The sequence below is a fragment of the Olea europaea genome, unplaced genomic scaffold (assembly GCF_002742605.1).
Source record: "Olea europaea var. sylvestris unplaced genomic scaffold, O_europaea_v1 scaffold355, whole genome shotgun sequence".
Classification (NCBI taxonomy): Eukaryota; Viridiplantae; Streptophyta; class Magnoliopsida; order Lamiales; family Oleaceae; genus Olea; species Olea europaea.
In genome coordinates this window covers 446,528-469,980 of record NW_019254664.1, presented here as the reverse complement: position 1 = coordinate 469,980, position 23,453 = coordinate 446,528, and the positions used below count along the sequence as shown (strand labels likewise).

At 32.3% G+C, this 23,453-nt stretch overlaps 2 protein-coding genes across 6 annotated transcripts; both read right to left on the bottom strand.

Moving 5' to 3' along the window:
• Nucleotides 1-3,097: 3,097 nt before the first annotated feature.
• Nucleotides 3,098-14,757, bottom strand: LOC111386438. 4 transcript variants are annotated; one of them, XM_023010905.1, is made up of 5 exons: nucleotides 14,607-14,757; nucleotides 14,367-14,518; nucleotides 13,984-14,291; nucleotides 3,939-4,071; nucleotides 3,098-3,470 (listed from the first exon to the last, which is right to left on the bottom strand). In XM_023010905.1, the coding sequence occupies exons 1-4, from the start codon at nucleotides 14,636-14,638 to the stop codon at nucleotides 3,955-3,957; spliced, it is 609 nt and encodes a 202-aa protein (XP_022866673.1). In that variant the 5' UTR covers nucleotides 14,639-14,757; the 3' UTR covers nucleotides 3,098-3,470; nucleotides 3,939-3,954. The 4 variants fall into 4 exon arrangements, with proteins under 4 accessions (XP_022866673.1, XP_022866672.1, XP_022866670.1 ...); XM_023010904.1 differs by having other exon boundaries at nucleotides 3,098-3,406; XM_023010902.1 differs by lacking the exon at nucleotides 3,098-3,470 and having other exon boundaries at nucleotides 3,712-4,071.
• Nucleotides 14,758-20,955: 6,198 nt separating this feature from the next.
• Nucleotides 20,956-23,054, bottom strand: LOC111386434. 2 transcript variants are annotated; one of them, XR_002701223.1, is made up of 4 exons: nucleotides 22,624-23,054; nucleotides 22,013-22,140; nucleotides 21,538-21,658; nucleotides 20,956-21,450 (listed from the first exon to the last, which is right to left on the bottom strand). XR_002701223.1 is itself a non-coding variant. In XM_023010899.1 (2 exons), exons 1-2 carry the CDS (start codon nucleotides 21,616-21,618, stop codon nucleotides 21,223-21,225), a joined length of 309 nt encoding a protein of 102 aa, XP_022866667.1. In that variant the 5' UTR covers nucleotides 21,619-21,753; the 3' UTR covers nucleotides 20,956-21,222. The 2 variants fall into 2 exon arrangements, 1 of the variants encoding a protein (XP_022866667.1); XM_023010899.1 differs by lacking the exons at nucleotides 22,013-22,140; nucleotides 22,624-23,054 and having other exon boundaries at nucleotides 21,538-21,753.
• Nucleotides 23,055-23,453: the final 399 nt, after the last annotated feature.

The window sequence follows — 23,453 nt, the reverse complement described above, 5'->3', positions numbered from 1 at the left end:
CAAAATGATATATAATCTTGACAAATTATGAGACGAAGAGAGTATAAGTACCTTGGGCTTGTTTGAGTGAGACTTTGGAGTCCAAAATAAAAGGGATTTACCCCTGATCTGTATATATTAACCCAAGTACAGGTTATTTTGATATAGTTTCTAGGAAATTCTTAAAAATATTGAAGTCTTGCAATAATTTGATAGAAATGTAAGCTGTGGTTTGAAGTTCAAACTTTTGAGTTGGTCATTCTTGGATTCAGGAAACAAGACATTGTTTACCCAAGAAGCTGCTAGAATTGGTAAAACATAAAACCATGGTAAAATGACTTTTGTGTCAGCTTCGATTCAATATTCGGACTTGATTTGATAGTCAAATTATGAAAATAGATAAACTAACTTGTTCTGCTCATCGAGTAGATCGGTGTCGTATGTCTGAAATCTTAAAATCAATTCCGGACGAATGAGAAATTATGGTTCAAGGTTGGAATGAAAAGAGAAAAATTGGCCGGGTATTTGCCCAACTCTACCGCTTGAATGGTGAGAGGGTGATAAGATTGTAGCTTAAGTTACAGGTGAGTGACAACAAAAGTTGCTAAGTTTTGAGGGTGTGTCTCTTCACTTACAACCTCTCATCCTCTACAAATTAGACCCTTAAGACGTCATTTACTTTATTCAAGTGATAAGCAATCATAGCATAACATAAATATTCATATTTCCTTAAACAAAATTCTACATAAAAATTTGTTTTCATTTCATTTAAAAGAAGTACAAAAGTCATAATTTGATTCGATGTTCCTGTGCTTTGAAGTGCCACAAAAAGAAGAAGTTAGTCGTTGTATCTCAGAAGTTAATTGCTGTCATCCGTAGACATTGTTACAGGGCATTTAAATACAATGAGTTCAACTCTTGTCTTGACTTTGCATTAATTTCTTTGGTGTTGCTTTGTCCAATTTCATCGGCATTTTAATATTATTTCTATTGTGTTTATTCTTCCATTTCTTGTCGTTTCTCCGTAGAAGAAAGTGGAATGGCTCCAATTTTCCAAACTGTGTGATGGTTGAAAAGGTGGGGTTAAGCTCAAATGCCGAGATAGGTTGGAAAACGAAAAGCCTTCGGGACTTAACCCTAATGATTAACATTAAGGCATCCATTATAAAAAGATTTTTCCTATGAAATGGAAAAATCCAAGAGGAAAAATTATGTGTACAGATAAACCATTGCCAGAAGTTTTACAGAAATCTCACATGGCGGTGGCCCCATGTGAAGATTTTATTCCAAAAAATAAAGTCCTACCTATTATTCAAGCCTTTCTTTGAGTGGGTAGAACTATTTTCTTTTAAAAATCCCCTCATATTCACGCCAATGCTCTCTCTTCCTTCCATTCTAGTTACCTAACAAAGATCTAGATCCGATCACTAAGCTAGTAGTTAGTTGCAACATTCTACACACCAAGAAATTCCTTTTGTTCGTTTTTAGTCGACTTTAAAAAAGAATATTCAACAGACATAAATGTCATCCAAAAATATCGAGAAAGCTTGCACACTTAAATTTATTTTCATCATCAATGGGATGATATCAATCCTCCTACAAACAATCATATAATGCATGTCTAGGATGAGCCTAATATTTATTCAAGTATCCATCATATGCCTTCAATAAGCTTCGAGTAAATAGGAGCCTTGCGCTGAAAATTTTCTTGAAAATGATAAATAGCAAACACAAATGTAAGGAATACATAATATTCTAAACAATGTTCTTGAAAAATTAACACACTACGTATTAAAAATATTCTAAAAAAATATTGAATTAACGTAAAGAAACTCAATTTTATTTATTATCGTTCTTAAAGAGGTACAAATTGATATTTAGTATTTAAAAAGTATAAAGTTGATGCTCTTGAAGAAGCATAATCTCAACATGGGAATCATACTATATGATGATCTCTTAAGAATATGATACAATAAAAAACTTGAAGTCTTCTTTTTTATTTGTACAAAATTTGAAGTCATTCTCTTCGGCCTGAAATCTTTTCCTTGTGGGTTTTACAAGTTAATAGAATACAATATTTGAGAGGTCTCAAGCCTTTCTATGAAAATTAAAGGAAAAAAAAATCTCGATGGACTAATCGAATCCAATATCATCTTGTAAACAATTTGCGAAATTCAAGTTGGTCTTCTCATGTGGCAAGTCTTTGTGCCCACCTTGAATTTGAACTTATTGATCTAGATTCATTTAAATCTTTCGTGAATAGAATTGTTTGCGTCTCTTAGGATCCATTTGATTGCAAAGATGAAATTTAATTGAATTGAAAACGAATTCCAGATAATTGAATTGCCGAGAAATTGTATCCCTGAAAATTGTAAATTATTGTGTTTGATTGGTATAATTTTTCAAATGGAAAATGTTGAAATAAAAGTGTTTTTTTTGTTCGTTTGACTTTGTTTTGTATGAAAATTATCAATTAAATGGATAGATTTTGTTTCCATTGCCAACCAAAATATATATATATATATATTATTCAAGAAAATCATCTATATTTTGGCATTCTTTTGACTTTCTTTTACATAAAAATTGTCAATTAAAGGAAATATTTTTTTACAATTATTTTTAGAATTTGTTTTCATTGCCCAAAAAAATAAAAAAAATTAGCTACAGTAAACTGGAATTGGAATTCTCACCATTTTGGTGAGAATTCCAATTCAAGGAAAAGTGGAAGTGGTGAGGATTCCAATTCAAGGAAAAGTGGGAAAATTGCTTAGGTGGCAAGAATCATGGAAAATGAATTCCCTAGAATTTTTTACCCATCAAACACTTATTTTTGGCAAAAGGTGGAAATGAATTTCCATTTTCCATGGAATTGAAGGTTACCTTAGTTCAGTACTCTGTCATAAATTCAAAGAGGGTTTATTTTTTTGGTACTTATATAATATGTGATATCATTTTGGTTAACTAGTGAGATTTTTTCTTTCTATGTTGAAATCTGTTAAATTAATTTAATAATGGTTGAAGTCATATTATGATAAAGTGACTACAGAAAATAAATAGTATCTACTTTTGTATTTGTAGTATGTGACTTATCTAGTTTAATTTATCACAGCTCCCAAAGGAGAAAAATAAAAATGATAAAAATTAGTATCAATATTATAACAAACTTTAAGAATATAAAAGAGATTGAGGCAGTCATGGCAGGTGCACCCTGGCCCATACCGAAGACTACTATTCCTTCTGCAAATGAAGAAATCTAACCTGCCTACCAAAATTGAGCTTACCACTTGCCAGATAATAATTGAGTTTTGATATTGTAGTTTCCTTTAGAGAAGGCGAGTGGCTACGCTTTTAGGGTGGTAATTGGTTGCTTGGTCGAGCAGCTGCTATATGAAGGGCGATGCATATTGCCTTCTTGTGATTCGAAGTTCTAAAGAAAAAAACAAAACACTCATTGTCAGCTGGGCAAGTGTTTAGATTCACCACTTCTCTATCTGCATTAAAGAATGTACAAGCTTTGAATAAGGAGTTACTAATTATATAAATTCTTAGTCTACATCATGCTGGTTAATCTAGGGAAGAAAATTTCCATTGTGAGGAATCATGGGGCTTGCACGACTTTCTTGATCCTTCAGTACACGGATTGGTCCATTTGTTGAATGATTTTATATTGGTTACTCTGCTTTTTTGGCATTTCAATTTTTAGAAATGCAGTAATTAACAAGTTAAAACTTCTTTGCTCAACACCAACTCTAGATTAACTAATTTTATAACAAAATTGTATTATGTGTATTTCAATCTGACAAACATGTACTACAAAAATTAAAATCCCCAAAACTCATCTCTCATCGACAGATGGTTGGGCACAAAGAAAGTCGCCCCAAACAAAAGTCGACCGTGTCATTGTGTCTTCATATAGTGCATAAAAGTCACTGTAGAATGTATAAAGCCATTATTTCTACCTCAAGGTCTTCATTGTTACCGTACTTCCAATTCTTCATCAGACGATGGATTCTCAACATCACTCCCACCATCGTTGCTTGGAAATGTATAGCTCTCAGAATTCTCAGCCAGGCTATACTTGAGGAACTTCACCCTCTTTCTCATTTCAGATTTTTTAGCTCGCTTTGGCTAAGCTTTAAAAAACTAAAAATTATTTTGAAAGTAACTCTTACCATGTCCTCAAAATAAATAACTAATTTTCTTTTTTGATCAATTAAAATAATTACTTATTTACTTCAAAGTGATCTTATAAGTAAAAAATTTTACCTTAACCAAACATTCTCTATTTTATGCAGATAATGCAAATATAGAATTAGCACCAAGTCTATCTATTAATCACTCAATAAAGTGGGACAAAATCCTCTAATTGCCTTGATCTAGAGACCAACAGCACAAAATATGACTGAAACAAATAATCAATAGTGTAGAGTAACTATATTGGTAAAGCACAAATTGACGTAGTTTTCTGGACTTTATAAAAATTTTCATTTGCCTTCACCAACATCTAGCAACCTAATTTCTTTCCTTTTTATGCTTATCATTTTTTCTTCAGCTAACATTACTACTCGGGCTCATTTTTTTCTTTTTTTGACCAACTTATCAAGAGTCAAATTGTAAAAGAAGCAAAAATATATATCTTTTTTATTCATTAAGATGTCCATATATTTTTCCACAACAAAATCCCAGTATTTGTTACAGATAAAGTAACTTTATTTCAAACACCCATTACATAACAAACAGTAAAGCCAATTGATTCAATGAAGAAGTGAACTGTTAGATTTTTCAAAAAGCGAAAAAGATACTAAATCACTATAATCAAACACAAAAAATTAATATTATTCATTTTTAAGCTAAGCATAAAAAGCTTACTAGTAAATACCTGCTCTAAGTCCCCAGCAACACCTGAAAACTCATTTAATATATATTTAGCCACAACGTGTGTAACCTCTTGCTGTCTCTTGGGCTCCAAATCCTCCGACTCGGACCCACTTTGGTCATCTGACTCATACCTTCTTTTCTTTTTCTCTCTTCTTTTCTCCTTTCTTGTTTCTTTAGTATGCGTCTTCTTGTTCTTCTCTTTATAATCTCTTCGTGATTTCTTGCTTTTACGCCCTTCATCCCGGTCTTTACCATGTCGTCGTTTATGGGTGCGTTTGTGCCGTTTTGAGGACTCAAATTCATCAGAGGAGGACGGTGATGATGATGTGGCAGAGGAATTATCAGTGGAGGTTGAGGATTCCAATGAGAGTTTTTTCTTTCCGGATTTTCTAGTCTTATTTAAGTGGTATCCCATTGGAATTTTTGATTGGTCAATAATTTGAGCTGCAAAAAGGAATAATTCGCTTAAAATAAAAGAAGAAACCTGTTAAGCTGATACAGGAAATTTTCTGGGAAGAACCAAGGAAAAAGGAGAATACTTCGTAGGAACATACAGGTATAACATTCAAGGAATAAATATAATGATTAAATGCAATTATGAGAAGATTTTTTATCCTAATATGAATTCAATGAACAATTATTAACCTAGTTCCCGACAAACTAGCAACCTCAACTTCATGAGAACCTTCACATAGAACATATAAGAAATAAGTTAGTTTTATAATTCAACTCCGAGGAGTTTAACCAAAACTATGAATACAGCAAACAATCTGTGACTATTTTCTAACAAACAAAAATTATATCCTTAACTTCATAACAACCTTCACGTAAAAGTTAAAACTTATAAAAAAAAGAAATTGAGTTTAAATGCGATTCTGAGAAGTCTGATCAACAATAAATAAGCATTCACTAAGAATTTCTCCTAGTATCTATCAAACAAGAATTATAACCACAATATCATTAGATATTTCAGGTAAAACATCCAGGGTCTCTTTAGCACACCATATTTGGATAAAGAATAAAGGTTATCCAATACTTAGTTTGGCTTTGACTACACCGACTAGATTAATCGGTAAATTAATAGTATCCAGACTTAACTAGATAATCTGGTGGGGAGATGTGGGTCTACACCAGATTAAGCAAACTCGTGCTATTGGTTGCACCATACGCAAGCATAATATTCCTATAATCAAATATACACAATTCTGGAATATAAAATCTCTGAGAACCAACCAAAATTACACAAACAGCAGTAATGGAAGTAATGTGAGCAGTAAGCTTAGAGCAAGAATTGTTCTTTTCTTGCTTTTTTATTTATTTATTTTTTTTATTTTGCTTATTAAGTGGTCGTTTTCACCATTTCTCCACAATTAACGGAAAAAAGATTAGGGAGTTTGGTTTTTTTTATTTTTATAAGTATTAGGGAGTTCTTTTTTAATTATTATTCTTTTCTAATTTTACATTTTTTTATTGAATTCAAAAATGATATTTATAATGAAGCGCACTAAGCAACCGTTTGGCCCCCATTATTCCCCATTAAATTATATTTTATTTTTCTCTCTCTTCTAATTAATTACACATTCACCAATAAAATAATATTACACGTGAACCAAAAAATTTTCATTCCTTTTTAACCCCACGTTCTCCAAAAAATTACTATTCCTTTCATTATAATGTTGAATAATGAGGGCCAAACGGGCACTAAGTTTACTAGTCCCAACCCACTTATCATTTGACATCTCCAGACTTCAATGTAGTTTCATGATGAAAAAAGGTCACATCATAGTGGAGTGAACTACAAAAAGATATATCACCCGGAGAATACTATTGTACTTAATAGCATTCAATTCCTTGAGATTCTTTTGAGTACTGCCCACATAAAAAGGGCTCAAGAAAATAACAAATTCCTTTCAAACATACAGAATCATCATGACATACTTCAATAAACCTCCACTACTGGAACTACAAAATTCTCTATAACACATAATAAATATAACTGCTTCATTCAAAGTTCTTTAAAACATCAAACCTAAGTTTAAATAAAGTCATGTTGTTGCCCCAATTTTAGTTAATCCCAATTATCATTCTTTATTTACATACAACTTGAGATATCACCTTGAAAAACAATTGATTAAAAAATTTACAGTCCTCTTCTTGGAAATGAGATCCCAAATGAAACACAGATTGCAGATTTTGAGTAACACAGGCCCAAAAAATCATACCTGCCAATATAAAATAAACTGCCAGGAATTTACAACTGGAGGACTAGAAATTATTATTATTCTTTTAAGTTTTTAAAACAGGAACTAAACCAGTTTGTGATTAAAATTGGTTTAACATCCAGAAGAACGCTAAGAAGAAGGAAAATATTCAGGTAGCATGCATCTGAACTATCTATAAATTTGCATATGAGATGTAGACACTAAAATCACTTGACTTGCTCCCCAAAGTGGGTGAAATAACAATGACATATAATGCAATTAATTGTTTACATATCTTTCTAAAGACACGTAGCATCTAAAAATTAAAGTTCTAACCTTAATCAACAATATGTGAAAAGCTGAGCTTACAGGTTTTGTGCAAGGAAAAAGAAGTTTTGTGCAGTTTGTAAGCACTGCAGAACCTCAAAAAACAAAAGTTATACAGACATTCTGCTAATTTGTTGCAGATTTCACCACCAAATGTGAAACCGTCATGAAATATTATGCTTCATTTCAAATCTCAAATGTTTAATATCTTATATTCCCAATCTTTGTTCACGCATTTCTTGATAGTTTGATGAGAGGAACTAAATTCAATTCCTGACAATATCTTAAATTCCCAACCTTTGTTCACACATTTCCTGATGGTATGGTGAGAGGAACTAAATTCAATTCCTGACACATAATCCTTTTTTCTTTTTTTTCCCCAATCTATACAAAAGTGAAAGTCATATTAACCCAGAGCCAGATTCTTTATAAGATATATAAAAAAAAAAATGGCATCTCTCTCTATATAATTCTTTTATCCTGTCATAAATAGAAAAATATATCCACACAAAACCTAATCAGTTAGTCAAAAGAATTACAGAAATCAAACTATGGGAATATTTTAATCAAGAAAGTAAATAAAAAAAATACAAAATTACTCAGCGAGCGCACGAAAACGGAGCAAAGTCTTTTGTACAAAAAAGCGATGAAACAGAGATACGTTAAAACCTCCAATAAAAACCCTAGAATATAAAGTTTCCCAACTGCAACAAGCAGCAAAATTCCAAGAATTCAAAATCTTAAAACTGCAAAAAGAAAACAAACTATAATTACCTGAATTTCTAAAATCCAAGTGAGAGTCACGAGCCGAGGGTTCGTGGGGTTCAATTTTGATTCGACCAAAGAGAAGAGACCAGAGAACAAAGAGCTGGGGTTTGATTCAGCCTGGCTCAAGCAAATTATCATTTGGGGAAATAAATAGATTAGAGCAGCTTCATTGGAGCTCCATCCTCATTTTATTTTCCCACATTAACAATAATGGACATCGTTGTATTGGAGATGTTTCTTGCATGTTATTTAACGGACATAGAAACCTTACATCGGTTAAAGGGTTTTAGACTAATTTTTATTTTTATACATATTAAAATATATATATAATTAATGTACTTAAAAATATAATTTTCTTATATTTTTTTAATTTATCCTTATATTAAATATAATGATTTAAATAAGAGTTGTTCATATTTGTTGACAACATAACAAGACATGTTAAATATGAACATATTAAAAGAATTTCGTCTATATTCAACAAGGAAAATGACGTAATTTGTCTACACAAATTATGAGACGAAGAGAGTATAAGTACCTTTTGCTTGTTTGAGTGAGCCTGTGGAGTCCAAAATAAAAGGGATTTAGCCCTGATTTGTATATATTAACCCAAGTACAAGTTATTTTGATATAGTTTCTAGGAAATTCTTAAAAATATTGAAGTCTTGTAATAATTTGATAGAAATGTAAGCTGTATTGGCTTGAAGTTCAAACTTTTGAGTTGGTCATTCTTGGATTCAGGAAATAAGACATTGTTTACCCGAGAAGCTGTTGGAATTGGTTAAACATAAAATCATGGTAAGATGATTTTTTGTGCCAGCTTCGATTCAATATTCGGACTTGATTTGATAGTCAAATTATGAAAATAAATAAACTAACTTGTTCTGCTCATCGAGTAAATCGGTGTCGTATGTTTGAAATTTCAAAATCAATTCTGAATGAATGATAAACTATGGTTCAAGCTTGGAATGAAGAGAAAAATTTGCCGGGTATTTGCCCAACTCCACCACTTGCCTATCACTTGAACAGTGAGAGGGTGATAAGACTGTCGCTTAAGCGACAGGCGAGCGACAATAAAGACTGCAATCCTTGACAAAAATTGGGAAGTTTTGAGGGTGTGTCTCTTCACTCACAACCTTTCATCCTCTACAAATTAGACCCTTAAGATGTCATTTACTTCATTCCAATGATAAGCAATCATAGCATAACATAAATATTCATATTTCCTCAAAATTCTGCATAAAAATTTGTTTTCATTTCATTTAGAAGGAATACAAAAGCCATAATTTGATTCGATGTTCCTATGTTTTGAAGTGCTATAAAAAGAAGAAGTTGGTCGTTGTATCTTAGAAGTTAATTACATTCATCCGTAAGCACTATTGCAGGCACTTAAATACAATGAGTTCAACTCTTACCTTAACTTTGCATTCATTTCTTTGGTATTGATTTGTCCAATTTAATTGACGTTTTAATATTATTTCTACGCTGTTTATTCTTCCATTTCTTGTCGTTACTCCGTCCAACTTCTTATAAGGTTGATAAATTTGATTTTAAAGTTATCACTCAAATCCATTTTTCAAACAACGTAATAGGACAAGAGAAAAGGATAAATATAGTTAAAAAGAGTATTGTCATTCATAAAAATAAATTGAATAAATTTAAACCTTTGACGAGAAGAATGGTTCCAATTTTCCGAACTATGTCATGGTCGAAAAGATGGGGTTAAGCTCAAATGCCGAGATAGGCTGGAAAACGAAAAGCCTTTGGGACTTAACCCTAATGGTTAAGGCATTCATTATAAAAAGACTTTTCCTATGTGGAAATACATTATTATGATCCAAAGAAAATATGGCCTCCATATCTATCCTTAAATGCAGCTCTTTTTCCCCACACTGACACTGTTCATGAACCAGTTGCGTTTAAATTTTAGTGATGGCAACGGGACGGGTATGGGACGGGTCGATCATTATCACTCCCATTTCGTTGAGTATTTTTGTTATCTTACCCTATACCCATACCTGGTTAAAGCGAGATGGGACAGGATCGGAGCGGGGGCAAGTCTCTCGTCCCATTTATCGTCCCATTTATTTTTTTGTTTTATTTTTTATGTCCTTAGTTTGTAAATAATATTGTTTTTTTACCAATTTATTAAAAACAACTTATGTTCTCTTTAAAAAGAATGATAAATTTATTATTTTTGTTTGATAAAAACTTAATTTTGAAATTAATATTAAATGGGGCGGATAATGGGACAGGAACTATATTTACCGTACCCGTTCCATACCCATTTCGGGGTAATAACTCTCGCTCGATACCCATTCCATGTACCTTATTAAGTTGGTATTACCCGTCCGATTCAGGGCGAGGTCCTAAGGATATCGGATTGAACGAATTTTTTTGTCATCCCTGCTAATGTCCTATGACCAAGTCATTTTGGCCCATGTGAACATCTATTCTTATCTTAATGTATATAAGAGGGCCTCTCTTACTATTAAAAGTTGTGGGTGTCTACTAATGGCCATTCCTGACTTGGCTCCAATAACGCAATTTCAGATGGAGTCAATAGTTGGGCATTAGATTCCTTCGGACCTAGAAAATGTGTAACACTTGGTCGAAGACACTGACACTTTGTTGTTGTTACTAGCAAGAACATGCAATACTTTTTGGAAGTGCAAGTAAGGCGACTACAGTTGCATTTGCGAAATCCAAGAGCTTTAGTGAGGGGTGCCCTTGTCTGGTCTTCTCTATCTCTTCTTGATCTGATTTGCATAGTTAATAGCTAGTAGAACTTATGCATAAAGTCCTATCTATTATTCAAGCCTTTCTTTGAGTGGGGTGAACTATTTTCTTTTAAAAATCCCCTCGTATTCATACCAATGCTCTCTCTTCCTTCCATTCTAGTTACCTAACAAAGAGTTTGATCCGCTTACTAAGCTAGTAGTTAGTTGCAACATTCTATGCACCAAGAAATTCCTTTTGTTCGTTTTTAGTTGACCTTAAAAAAGAATATTCGACAGACATAAATGTCATCCAAAAATGCCGAGAAAGCTTGCACATTTAAATTTATTTTCATCATCAATAGGGATGATATCAATCTTCCTGCAAACAATCATATAATGCATGTCTAGGATGAGCATAATATTTATTTAAGTATCCATCCTATAACTTCAATAAGCTTCGAGTAAATAGGAGCCTGTCGCCGGAAAATTTTCTTGAAAATGATTAATAGCAAACACAAATGTAAGGAATACATAATATTCTAAAGAATTTCTTGAAAAATTAACAAATTACATATTAAAAATATTCTAAAAGAATATTGAATTAACGTAAAGAAACTCAATTTTATTTATTATTGTTCTTAAAGAGGTACAAATTGATATGTTAGTATTTTAAAAGTATAAAGTTGATGCTCTTGAAGAAGCATAATCTCAACATCTGAATCTTCCAATATGATGATCTCTTAAGAATATGACACAATAAAAAACTTGAAGTTTTCTTTTTTATTTGTACAAACTTTTTTATTTGTACAAAATTTGAAGTCATTCTCTTTGGCCTGAAATCTTTTCCTTGAATAGTGGGTTTTACAAGTTAGGAGAATACAATATTTGAGAGGTCTTAAGCCTTTCTAAGGGGGGGGAAAAAAAAAAAAAAAAAAAAAAAACCTCGACTAACTGATCGAATCCAATATCATCTTGTGAACAATTTGCGAAAAGTTGGTCTTCTCATATGGCAGTCTTCGTGCCCACCTTGAATTTGAACTTATTGATCTAGATTCGTTTAAATCTTTTGTGAATAGAACTGTTTGTGTTTCTTAGGATTCGTTTGATTATAAAGATGAAATTTAATTGAATTGAAAACGAATTTCAGAGAATTAAATTGCTCAAAAATTGTTTTTCTGAGAATTGTAAATTATTGTGTTTGATTGGTATAATTTTTCAAATGGAAAATGTTGAAATAAAAATGTTTTTTGATATTCGTTTGGTTTTGTTTTATATGAAAATTATCAATTAAAGGGATAGATTTTACTGGTATTGAAAATGAAATTTGTTTCCATTGCCAACCCAAAAAATAAAATAAAATTTCAAGAAAATCATCTATCTTTTGATGTTCATTTGACTTTATTTTTTCATTGATATTCCTTTGACTTTGTTTTATATGAAAATTATCAATTAAAGCGATATATTTTACTGGTATTGGAAATGAAATTTGTTTCCATTGCCAACCCAAAAAATAAAATAAAATTTCAAGAAAATCATCTATCTTTTGATGTTCATTTGACTTTATTTTACATGAAAATTGTCAATTAAAGGAAAATATTTTTTTACAATTATTCATAGAATTTGTTTCCATTGCAAAAAATAAAAAAATAAAATAAAATAAAATAAAATGAAAAAAAAATTGAAAAAAAAAATTCCACTATGGTAAACCGAAATTAGAATTCTCCCCATTTTGGTGAGAATTCCAAATCAAGGAAAAGTTGGAAAATTTCTTAGGTGGCAAGAATCATGGAAAATGAATTCCCCAAATTTTTTTACCTAGCAAACACTCATTTTTGACAAAAGGTGGAAATGAATTTCCATTTTTCATGGAATTAGAGGTATCAAACACTACCTTAGTTCAGTACTCTGTCATAAATTCAAAGAGGGTTTATATTTTTGGGACTTATATAATATGTGATATCATTTTGGTTAACTAGTGAGATTTTTTCTTTCTATGCTGAAATCTGTTAAATTAATTTAATAATGGTTGAAGCCATATTATGATAAAGTGACTACAGAAAATAAATAGTATCTACTTTTGTATTTGTAGTATGTGACTTATCTAGTTTAATTTATCACAGCTCCGAAAGGAGAAAAATAAAAATGATAAAAATTAGTATCAATATTATAACAAACTTTAAGAATATACAAGAGATTGAGGCAGTCATGGTAGGTGCACCTTGGCCCATACCGAAGACTACTATTCCTTCTGCAAATGAAGAAATCTAACCTGCCTACCAAAATTGAGCTTACCACTTGCCAGATAATAATTGAGTTTTGATATTGTAGTTTCCTTTAGAGAAGGCGAGTGGCTACGCTTTTAGGGTGGTAATTGGTTGCTTGGTCGAGCAGCTGCTATATGAAGGTTGATGCATATTTCCTTCTTGTGATTCGAAGTTCTAAAGAAAAAAAAAACATTCATTGTCAGCTGGGCAAGTGTTTAGATTCAGTACTTCTCCATCTGCACTAAAGAATGTACAAGCTTTAAATAAGGAGTTACCAATTATATAAATTATTAGTCTACATCATGCTGGTTAATTTAGGGAAGAAAATTTCCATTGCGAGGAATTATGGGGCTTGCACAACTTTCTTGATCCTTCAGTACACGGATTGGTCCATTTGTTGAATAATTTTATATTGGTTAAACGACCACTCTAGTTTTTTTGGCATTTCAAATATTAGAAATGCAGTAATTAACAAGTTAAAACTTCTATGCTCAACACCAACTCTAGATTAACTAATTTTACAACAAAATTTTATTGTGTATATTTCAATCTGACAAACATGTACTACAAAAATTAAAATCCCCAAAACTCATCTCTCATCGACAGACGGTTGGGCGCAAACAAAGTCGACCCAAACAAAAGTCAACCGTGTCATTGTGTCTGCAAATAGTGCATAAAAGTCACTGTAGAATGTATATAGCCATTATTTCTACCTCAAGTTCTTCATTGTTACCGTACTTCCAATTCTTCATCAGAGGATGGATTCTCAACATCACTCCCACCATCGTTGCTTGGAAATGTATAGCTCTCAGAATTCTCAGCCAGGCTATACTTGAGGAACTTCACCCTCTTTCTCTTTTCAGATTTTTTAGCTCGTCGTTTTGTTCCTCCATGTTCTGCAGATTGCATTGAATGAGCAGCGGCCATGAACGCAGCACTCATGGATTCACTCGTGTTTTCATCTTCCTCATTTCCATCGTTTTCTCCCTTGTTGTCTATGTAAAAAAGATCAGTATCTAATGCCTTCCCCTCTCCTTTATTTCCAAGCATCTCCAAGTCTTCTTTCAAATTATCAGATATTAATTTGGCACGAAATTTTGACATATCCTCATCAAATATCCTTATCCCTCTATTCTCTATATTTAGCATCCATCCTGGATAGTTTCGAAGGTCACTTAGTAAAATATATCAGTCAAATACAAGTGATAAATGTTATCAAAACTACTTACTTAAAAATGCTTTTGGCGACGATCCATTTGGGCCACTGTTAGTAACTTCACTACCAGTCTCGTTTTTTATCCATTTAAGAAGTTCAGAGGGTAGACTAGAATTAGCAAATGCATTCGAATAGGAGATGGCTTTGTTATGGTCTGCACATTCCCTGAAATAAAACATATAACTTAAACACCCTTCAATCTAAGATTTGATAGAAAATGTTTAAACAATATTAATTCGTCGTCCATGCCAACCTGAAATACTCTATGGCTTCATGGGTAACCATCAATTTTCCTAAGGTGATATTTTTGGTATGCTTTGCTGATACTTGAGCCAAACTCCCAGGAGCAAGGAAAGAATATTCTACTAAAATCAGAGCATCATAAAGAATTTTCCTTAAAAGAACCTCATACACCGGGTCAAAATCCTCTACTGTCCCTCTGAGGTGGTCTATAGTTAGAAGCATTCGCCATTGTTTGACTACTGCTTGCCCTGAACGTTGTTTGCTCTCTACCACTTGGCCTACCAGAAATTCTCTTTTCTATTCTTAAAGCTAATTCTACCAATTTGCCAAACTCATTCCAGCATGTAGCTGTTACTACTGATCGGATTTCTTCCCTTAACCCATTTTCAAATCATCTACATTTATCAATTTTGTTGCTTACCAGAACTTGGGCATACTTTGAAAGTTCTATAAATTTCACCTGATATTCTGCAACTGTCATCTGCCCTTGTACTAGCTTAAAAAATTCCTCATGCTTTACATCTTTATATGATCGAGGGTAATAGGCATCATAAAAGATACGTCGAAAATCCATCCAAGTAATGATAGAAGGGTCTAGATATATACTCCGTACCGACTGCCACCAATCATATGCACCCTTCTCCAATAAGAAAGTGGCAAGACGCAACTTCCGATCATCTCAGCAACCCATAACATCAAATACCTTCTCTTTCTTGGTCATCCATGCCTGAACAACTACAGGATTTGCTGTGCCAGTGAAAACTTTAGCCCTTAATTTTGTAGCCCTCTTAATACTGAAATCTTTGTCAGTACTATGCATAGCTGAGGCAACAGCAATAGCAATTCTTTCAACAGCCATAGGATCAGTTCCAATCACATTTCCTTGTCCTTGTTGTTCAGGAGGTTGGTGAACTGATTCTTCTACTCTCTCAAGCCCTCTCTGTTCATCTCTATTAGGAGCAATGTGAGACTGGGACAACATATATTAGAGCCATCGAGTTTTGCCACCATGAGACGTGACTCACCTATAGTTATGCATGATATGCTAAATATCAGAATGTATTTATGTACAGTGCATACCTATAGACTCTAAAGCTTGCTCTGATACCAAACTGACACACCTTGTCCCGTGTAACATTACTGGACCCGGACGTGACATGTGCCGATGATAGATACCAACTAAAAGTCGGACCCACCATCAAGGCTACTACAAGTAATATCTACCACTTTTTATACATCATTTTTAATAGAATTTCGGTATTATCTCCTCTATAAATAGGACTAACTAACCTATGATCAATTACACACAAATCCCACACTATAACACAACACAATAGAAATAAGTCGAAATCTTAACTTTTACCAAAAAATAACATGAAATATACATATAGATTCAAAATACATACTGAACCCTATAACTATCTACAAGTGATGCAAAATCACATCTAGACATGAACATGCGTCCCAAAGTACTGACTACATGCTCTATAAAGTGAGTTTAGGGATGTCAACGGTCGAGTTGAGCCGGCTGGCGAGTCGAAACTCGAGGCTCGGGCTCAGCTCGAGAAAAATCAAACGAACTTTTTTCGAGCCCGAGCTAAGACGAGCGGAAGCTCGACCGAAAAAACAAGGCTCGGGCCTTGTCGAGCCGAGCCCGAGCTGGGCCGGTTCGTTTTTTTATAAGATTACGAATCTAACATTTTCTTAAAAATTTAAAAATTGCATAATTTATACGAGTTACAAATCAAATAAAAATTACAACTTATAAAATTGCATTACAAATTAAATAAAATTTACAACTTACAACTTTCCTCATTTTTTCAGGTTTGGGACCAGCTACATGACGTAAGAGGAGTTAAAATTGTACATGAATAAAATATTTCATGTACATTTTTTTTAAACAAATAAATTTAAAAATTACATTTTTTATGAAATAAATTATTTTAAAAATTTATAACATTCTATGTTTGAATTTGATGCAACTTTTCGGCCAGTATACTATCAACATGTTCCTGAACACGTAATTCTACATATTCTCAATCCTTCAAGCATATTAAAGACTCCAATATATTTTCTTTTAGTCTTGAACGTTCGTCTGATAAAATTCGATCACCTAAACTAAATGCAGCCTTCGATGCTACTGTAGACACCGAATGCGCTATTGGATCACGTACGATTTTTTATACAATTGGATATTGTCTTTTATTATACCTCCACCAATTTAGAAGACTAAATTTCTGTAATTCTTCTTCAGGTAACACACTATGAACGTCCATACATATATACCTAGCTAACTCAGATGAAATTTCAAGATTTGTACCACCGAGATTTATTGCTCTAGATATTGATGAACTAGAAATAAATGAGGGGACACTTGTATTGCTTTCCAAATAATTCCATAAATTATTTAAATTTGTTGAAATATTTTTTGAAAATAAATTTTGGGAAGTAGAACTCTAACGGCTTTCTTTTTCAGCATAATAATTACACATTTCACATAACAACGATTCTATATTCACGTGTGATGATTCCACATTCATGAAATTTGAAATTCCCTTTACGGTGGCTATGGTGCCATTCAAATTAAGTCGAGGGTCTATTATAACGATAAAATAAATAAAGAGGACAACTCTTCCCAATATTTAAGAAATTTTAACTTCATAGAGCACACTAAGTCAAATAAAAAATGGCAAAATCATGTATTTATGAAGTATTTGTGAAATGTAAAAAAAAAGTTGTAAAATAAGTGAAGATGTATGGTAATAAACTCCACTACATTCATTTGTGATATCGAAAAAAATTTTAAAATTTTTTTCACGCAAAATGGAAGAGACCATTTTCAATCTTCTAAATTATGATCAGGTCCGTATGTATGCCTACCATTATAATATAATGAAATCACTTTATCGTAATTTTCATACGAATGTAACATAAGATATGTAGAGTTCCATCTATATGTTACATCAATGGCGAATGATTTCTCCTGTAAGTCATATTCTGCGCAAAATCTGTTAAATGTTTGTTTTCTTATTGGTGACACAGTAATAAAATTTATTGTTTGTTTGATTTCCTCTAAAGGAGAAGTTATATGTCTGATCCAGCCTTTACAATCAAATTGATAATATGACATACACAACGTTGATGAAAAATAAAGTTCCAAATGTGGGGTTAAAATCATTAATAAAATTTTCGATAGCAACTTTGTTCACACTAATATTATCAAAAGTAAAATTTCGAACTATATCTTGCATGCTATATTCCTGTATGATTTCTTTTAAAATCATGTATATATTAGTGACATTATGAGGATATTCTACACATCTAAATGCAATAATTATTTTATATAAAAGCCACAGGTGATCAATGTAATGAACTGTAGCAGCAATATAACATTTTCTATTACCACAAGTCCATAAATCAAATGTAAATGATATAACACTATTAAAAGTTTTTAAACCTTCAATAACAACTTGTTTTCTTTTATTATATAATTTTATAGTATCCGAACAAAAAATATTTCTATAATAAGAAGAATACCTGGATTAGAGATATTTCTGCACGAGTAAGGTAAAGTGTACTGTGTCTATCATCGTAAGCAGCATTTCTGCTGCAGCCACATATGCAGTCATTCTTTCACGAAATTTTTCTTGTGAATATACGAAGGTGGAAAGAGTAGAAAAAGAACTGCCAAATACTAGTTTGGTCTGTTTCGGGTCGAGATTGACTGGTTTTGCTTTGAAACTCCTTAATACGTGTCTATTCAAATGTGTTGTGCTCGAATTGAATTTCCAACTAAATTCTTTGCCACGGTAATTGTAACATGCTTTTCAAATATCCACTTCATTTTGAGCACCAATTTTTTTACGTGTCATATATTGTCAACAATCCGATGATTCTTTTTTCAACCTTTTAACTTCGAGTATTTCTTCCTCTTCAATATTCTCCAAATCAATTGGAACATTTCGAAATGTATCGTCGTAACCGAATGGAGTACTCGAACTACCCTTAAACTGATTAAGCTCATTACTAGTAAAATCCATTTATAACTAATATAGTATAGAACACTGAATATTAGAGTAAAAAAAAATTGAATATGAGATTGTGAGTAAAGAAATTGAAGTTGAAACTTGAATATATAATACTATAAGTTAAAATCGATTGAAACAAATCGATTTGAAATTTAAAAATTTACCTCGTATTCATAGCCAAAAAAATATATTTTACCTCAAAATTTAAAATTTTCATAGTCTCATAAATTGAATTGTAAAAAACAATAGAAAACCATAGGTATCAGTAGGAAACAATATAGTAAACTGCTGTCGTTACAGATAAAGCTGCCTGTAATGGCAGCATTACAGCTGCCTTATTATTCTTGATTTTAGAGAGAAAGAGTGTGTGTGTGTGTATTATTATTATTATTATTTAATTTCGGGCCTTGTCACGCGCCATTTTTGGCCCGTGACACTAGCCACATGGGCCGGCTCAGACGTTTCCGGAGCTGCCTGAACCACCAAGCCGATTTGACATCCCGTCAAAAGACCCAATTCTAGTAGATTGGTTCATTTGTTTGGTAAGATTTTTGACAAATCAAAAAGAATTTTTGAAATTCAAAAATTACTTTTGAATTTGCTTGTTTAATTTTAAAGATGCATTTCTTTTAATTAAAAGAAGTTGGTTCAATATAATTTTCTTTAAAAGCATTTTTGGTTCAAGTCTTGAGCGTTCCTTTGACATGATTTTTGACAAATCAAAAAGAACTTTTGAAATTTAAAAATTACTTTTGAATTCGCTTGTTTAATTTGAAAAAAAGTATTTCTTTTAATCAAAAGAAGTTGATTCAATATAATTTTCTCTAGAAGTATTTTTGGATAAAAACCTCTTTTAAATTTTTTTTAAAAAAAATTAAGGTAACTTCCTCAAAAAATTTCGATCCTACCTCTCATCGTCTTGACCCATCTTGAATGGAAGGAGGACAAGAGCATGATTATAAAAAAAAATTGTGTTTAAGAAACTTATATTAAAAAATAGTAAATAAAACGGATGGCAAATGAAATTTTTTTATCCCCTTCGAATCCTACCTTCCGATAATCCCCTGATGGGCGCAGGTGTTGCAATGTTAAACTCGTTACTCGGCTCCATTCCGCCTTTTTCACCATTTTTACATATTTGAGGGTGTTTGAGCCTCATCTTTATGAAAAAAAAATGCATTTTAGAATAATAGATGAATGAGAAATATGTGATTGAAAAATGAAGAATTTTTTTTTATTTACATGTAATATTATTTTAGTGGATAGTGTGTGGGTGAAAAGAAAAAAGAGAAAAAATGTATTTTAAAAAGAATGACAATCAAACAAAGCCTCAAGTGTATATAGTTAGTTTCTAGATTCTATATAGTTCCTCTTTCGGTTAAGCTGTTGACACTGTTAAAAGATAGCTAGATTTTGTAACCAATTTTCTGTTTTTAACATTCTTTTGGACTGCTATTTATAGCTAGATGGATTGTATTTGCTGTTAAGTTGAATAAAAATCATTTTCATCCATTTCTCCATTTCTGCGTTCAATATGCCTTCGTAATTAATAAAATGCTTATCCAAGAAAGACAGATGAGTATAACTTGTATAATGAATCAAAAGCAAGAAAATAAAAGACAATCTCAACAAATAGAAAGACTTGCCTATCGATTGAAAGCTATCAACTATATAGTCGAGCAAAATTTCAAAATTATACGCAAGTTGAAATGGTGAACTACAATACAAACAAAAAAATGATATTAGGACAAAAAAAAAGTGCATGTTAACACATCTGATGTATTAAAACTGCAACAGAAAACAAAAAAGTAAGTTGAGACAATCATCGTGGATTATCAAGCTTGATTGCCCATCCTAGCATGACTCATCTTTTATGGTGAATGGTTGAAATTTGTATATTTCATAAAATCTTTGCAATTGAAAATTTGATATTTAATAAAATTGAGGTTACATAGTGTTTATATTGGTGATTGGCACAAAACACTCGTGACCTTTGCCCCATTGCAAAATACATCCATATCCTTTCATTTTGGCACAGAACTTTCCTAGATGAACTTTTCTTTGTGGAACGCAACATTTTCTGTCTTTTTCTCATTAAAGCCTTGTGAAATAACGATATGTTCCCTCTCTTTAAACAAAACAAAAAGGAGAGAAGAAAAATTAAAGAATTTATTTTAACTGGAAAAATTAAAGAATTTATTTTAATTGTGGTCCCAAACTTTTCAAAACAACTAGCGACGGGCCGTGCGTTGCACGTACAGTGGGTAATGCAGTGTAAGTAATAATGTTAAAATTCAGTCTTGTGGTATCTTAATGGAAAAGAAGATATGATTAGAAGGATGATTACATTAGATTATATAAAATGTGTCCACAAGTAGTTACATTGGCAATAGTAATATGAAGTACAAAACAGAGTTCTTAGGTGCCATACACAGAGATGTTACATGCCGTATTTGGGTACATGGTTTCTAATATGTTAATATGGACAATGAACAAAATTTAGTATGGCAGATAGAGATGCTGGGAATCTGGTCTGTTGGATTGTGGACACAAGTGTGCAAAAGAAATACAAAATATGTATTTTCAGGTCTTCAACAGCTACTCTTGCTTCTGTTTTTTATCTGCATGTTTGGGAGCTTCATGTGTAGTGCTTGGTTGTGTGATGTTGGCAGGTAACTGGTTGTCATCTTGGAGGTGTGAGTCAAGGATGAAGATGACTTCATATGGTGGCTTGTTAGTGGTTGTCTCTATATTTCCAGCTTTGATGTATACGATGTGCTCACGTGGAGTTGTTGCTGGAATTGTAGAGCTGCTCTCCATATGTTCCTGTTGGAATGTTCATTAGAAGTAGTTAATAGTATATTTATTGGAGAGAAAATAGTAGGCAAAAAAATGAAATTTTGAGATAGTTACATTAGAACTTTGTTTCATCAATTCTGTTACTGGGCATTTGAGGAATGTTTCAGCCGATTTTCCAATAATTGATGCTGTCATTGAGCCTGTGTAGTCCTGTAACTGAACGATTGCTCTTGCTCTGTTAGAGTACAAGTGGAATCATTGTTAGTGTTTTGGGATGTATTTGATTATCATTAGATGATGAATAATGTATCTATTCATGTAAATGATGTACTTGTGACATGAATATAATCTGACCTTGGAGTCGGTGTAACATAGTTGTGCTTGCAAAATCTACAAAAATAAGTTTCGTTTACAGCTACACTTTTAGATTTGTTGCAATTGTCACATGATAGATACCATAGTGGTTGGTCTATATCAGCCAATGTGACATTTGCTCTAGTCCAGAAGTGTCGTTGCTGCAATGTGTACAGTAACATATGTAAATATATAATGTTAGGGATAGATATAAAATGTAAGTGAGAAGGTGTACCATATGTTGTAGCTGTTTGATGTTGACTAACTTTTCTTCTGGTGGGCAAGAAATTGTGGTGGATGTGGGGGAAGATATAAGCTTTTCTTGTCACGATGTCATTTATTGTGATGATGTTCTCTTCTAGCCTGATGTTAGAATGAAATTGTTAGAAGTAAATAAGGAAATTATGAGTAATAATTACAATAGATACAAGTATATAAATGGAAAAATGAAAGAATGTACCAGTGCTTTAGTTCTACAACTTGCTCAAATGGGGGATTAATGAGTATTGATGAGTTCATTTTTGTAGAGACAGATATTCCTAAATAGAGATTCAAATGAGGTTTTGCATTTAAGGTCTAAATTCATATGTTTCGGTGTGATTTTATACGAGGAGGAGTCAATTTATCATTGAAAGAAGTTACTCTTAATCTGTTGCTCACAACAATTGGTTTTTTGGTGATTGTGTTGTGGATGGTATTACATTCATTTGCAACGAAATTGTCCCACATCTGAAGCATGCGTGTTTCGAACCTATAATGTTTCAAATTGTATTTAATATGTAATAACTAAGAAGAGTTAATTTGGGGTTTGAAATAGTAAATGTGTGATAAAAGTAAATGCTTTACCTTTCGTTCATGAGAATGACATCTTGTACTGTTGATTGGTTGTCACGAATTTGAATTACTCTTTTGGGGAAGATGTCGACTGCTATTCCAATGATGCCTATAAGAAATAATATGGGCTAGTAATGAGTATAGGTTGTAATTTATGTTTAAGATAAAAGTAATAAAGTGTAAGATGTTAATGGGATTGCAAGTACTTAATGATTTCTGCATTTGTATCCATGTATGGCTGAAGATTTTCGAATGATATGAAGTTGTAAGTTGATGAAAGGAGGGAGTTAAATTGTTCGTCGACTTCAACGATGTTGGTTTTTGCATTGATTGTCCATCGAATGTGACCAAGCTGGGCTCTATAGTATGTATCTGTTTCTTTAACTTGTGCATTTGAGATGAGGTATGTTTTGTGCAGTAGTAAGGTGTCTTCGAACGCTGTGATCGAGCTGTCGAATAACATGGCCTGAACTTTGTTTCCCTGCATAAAAACTAAGTTAAATTGTGTCTTAGAAGGTAGGGTAGAGAATAATTTTAAGGGAAGGGAAATTTTTTGGAATTTGGAAATGAGGATGTTGATCTTAAATAATATAGTGCGCTTTTGTGGTTTGTGATATAATGTATATTTTATGATTGAATTAGGAACGCTAGCTTCAGTTTTTGGTGGTGGAATATGTATTATCCAGTGCCCGTTTCTATGAAGAATTTCTCTAGTACTCGAAAAGAAAATGGAGGACAGATTATCAAGAATGAAAAAACTATTGCAGGCCCAAGTGATATGAGTTCACAAAAAATCTTGTACTTGGAGTTGTTAAGGAAGGTGTTACAAAAATTGTTAAAGA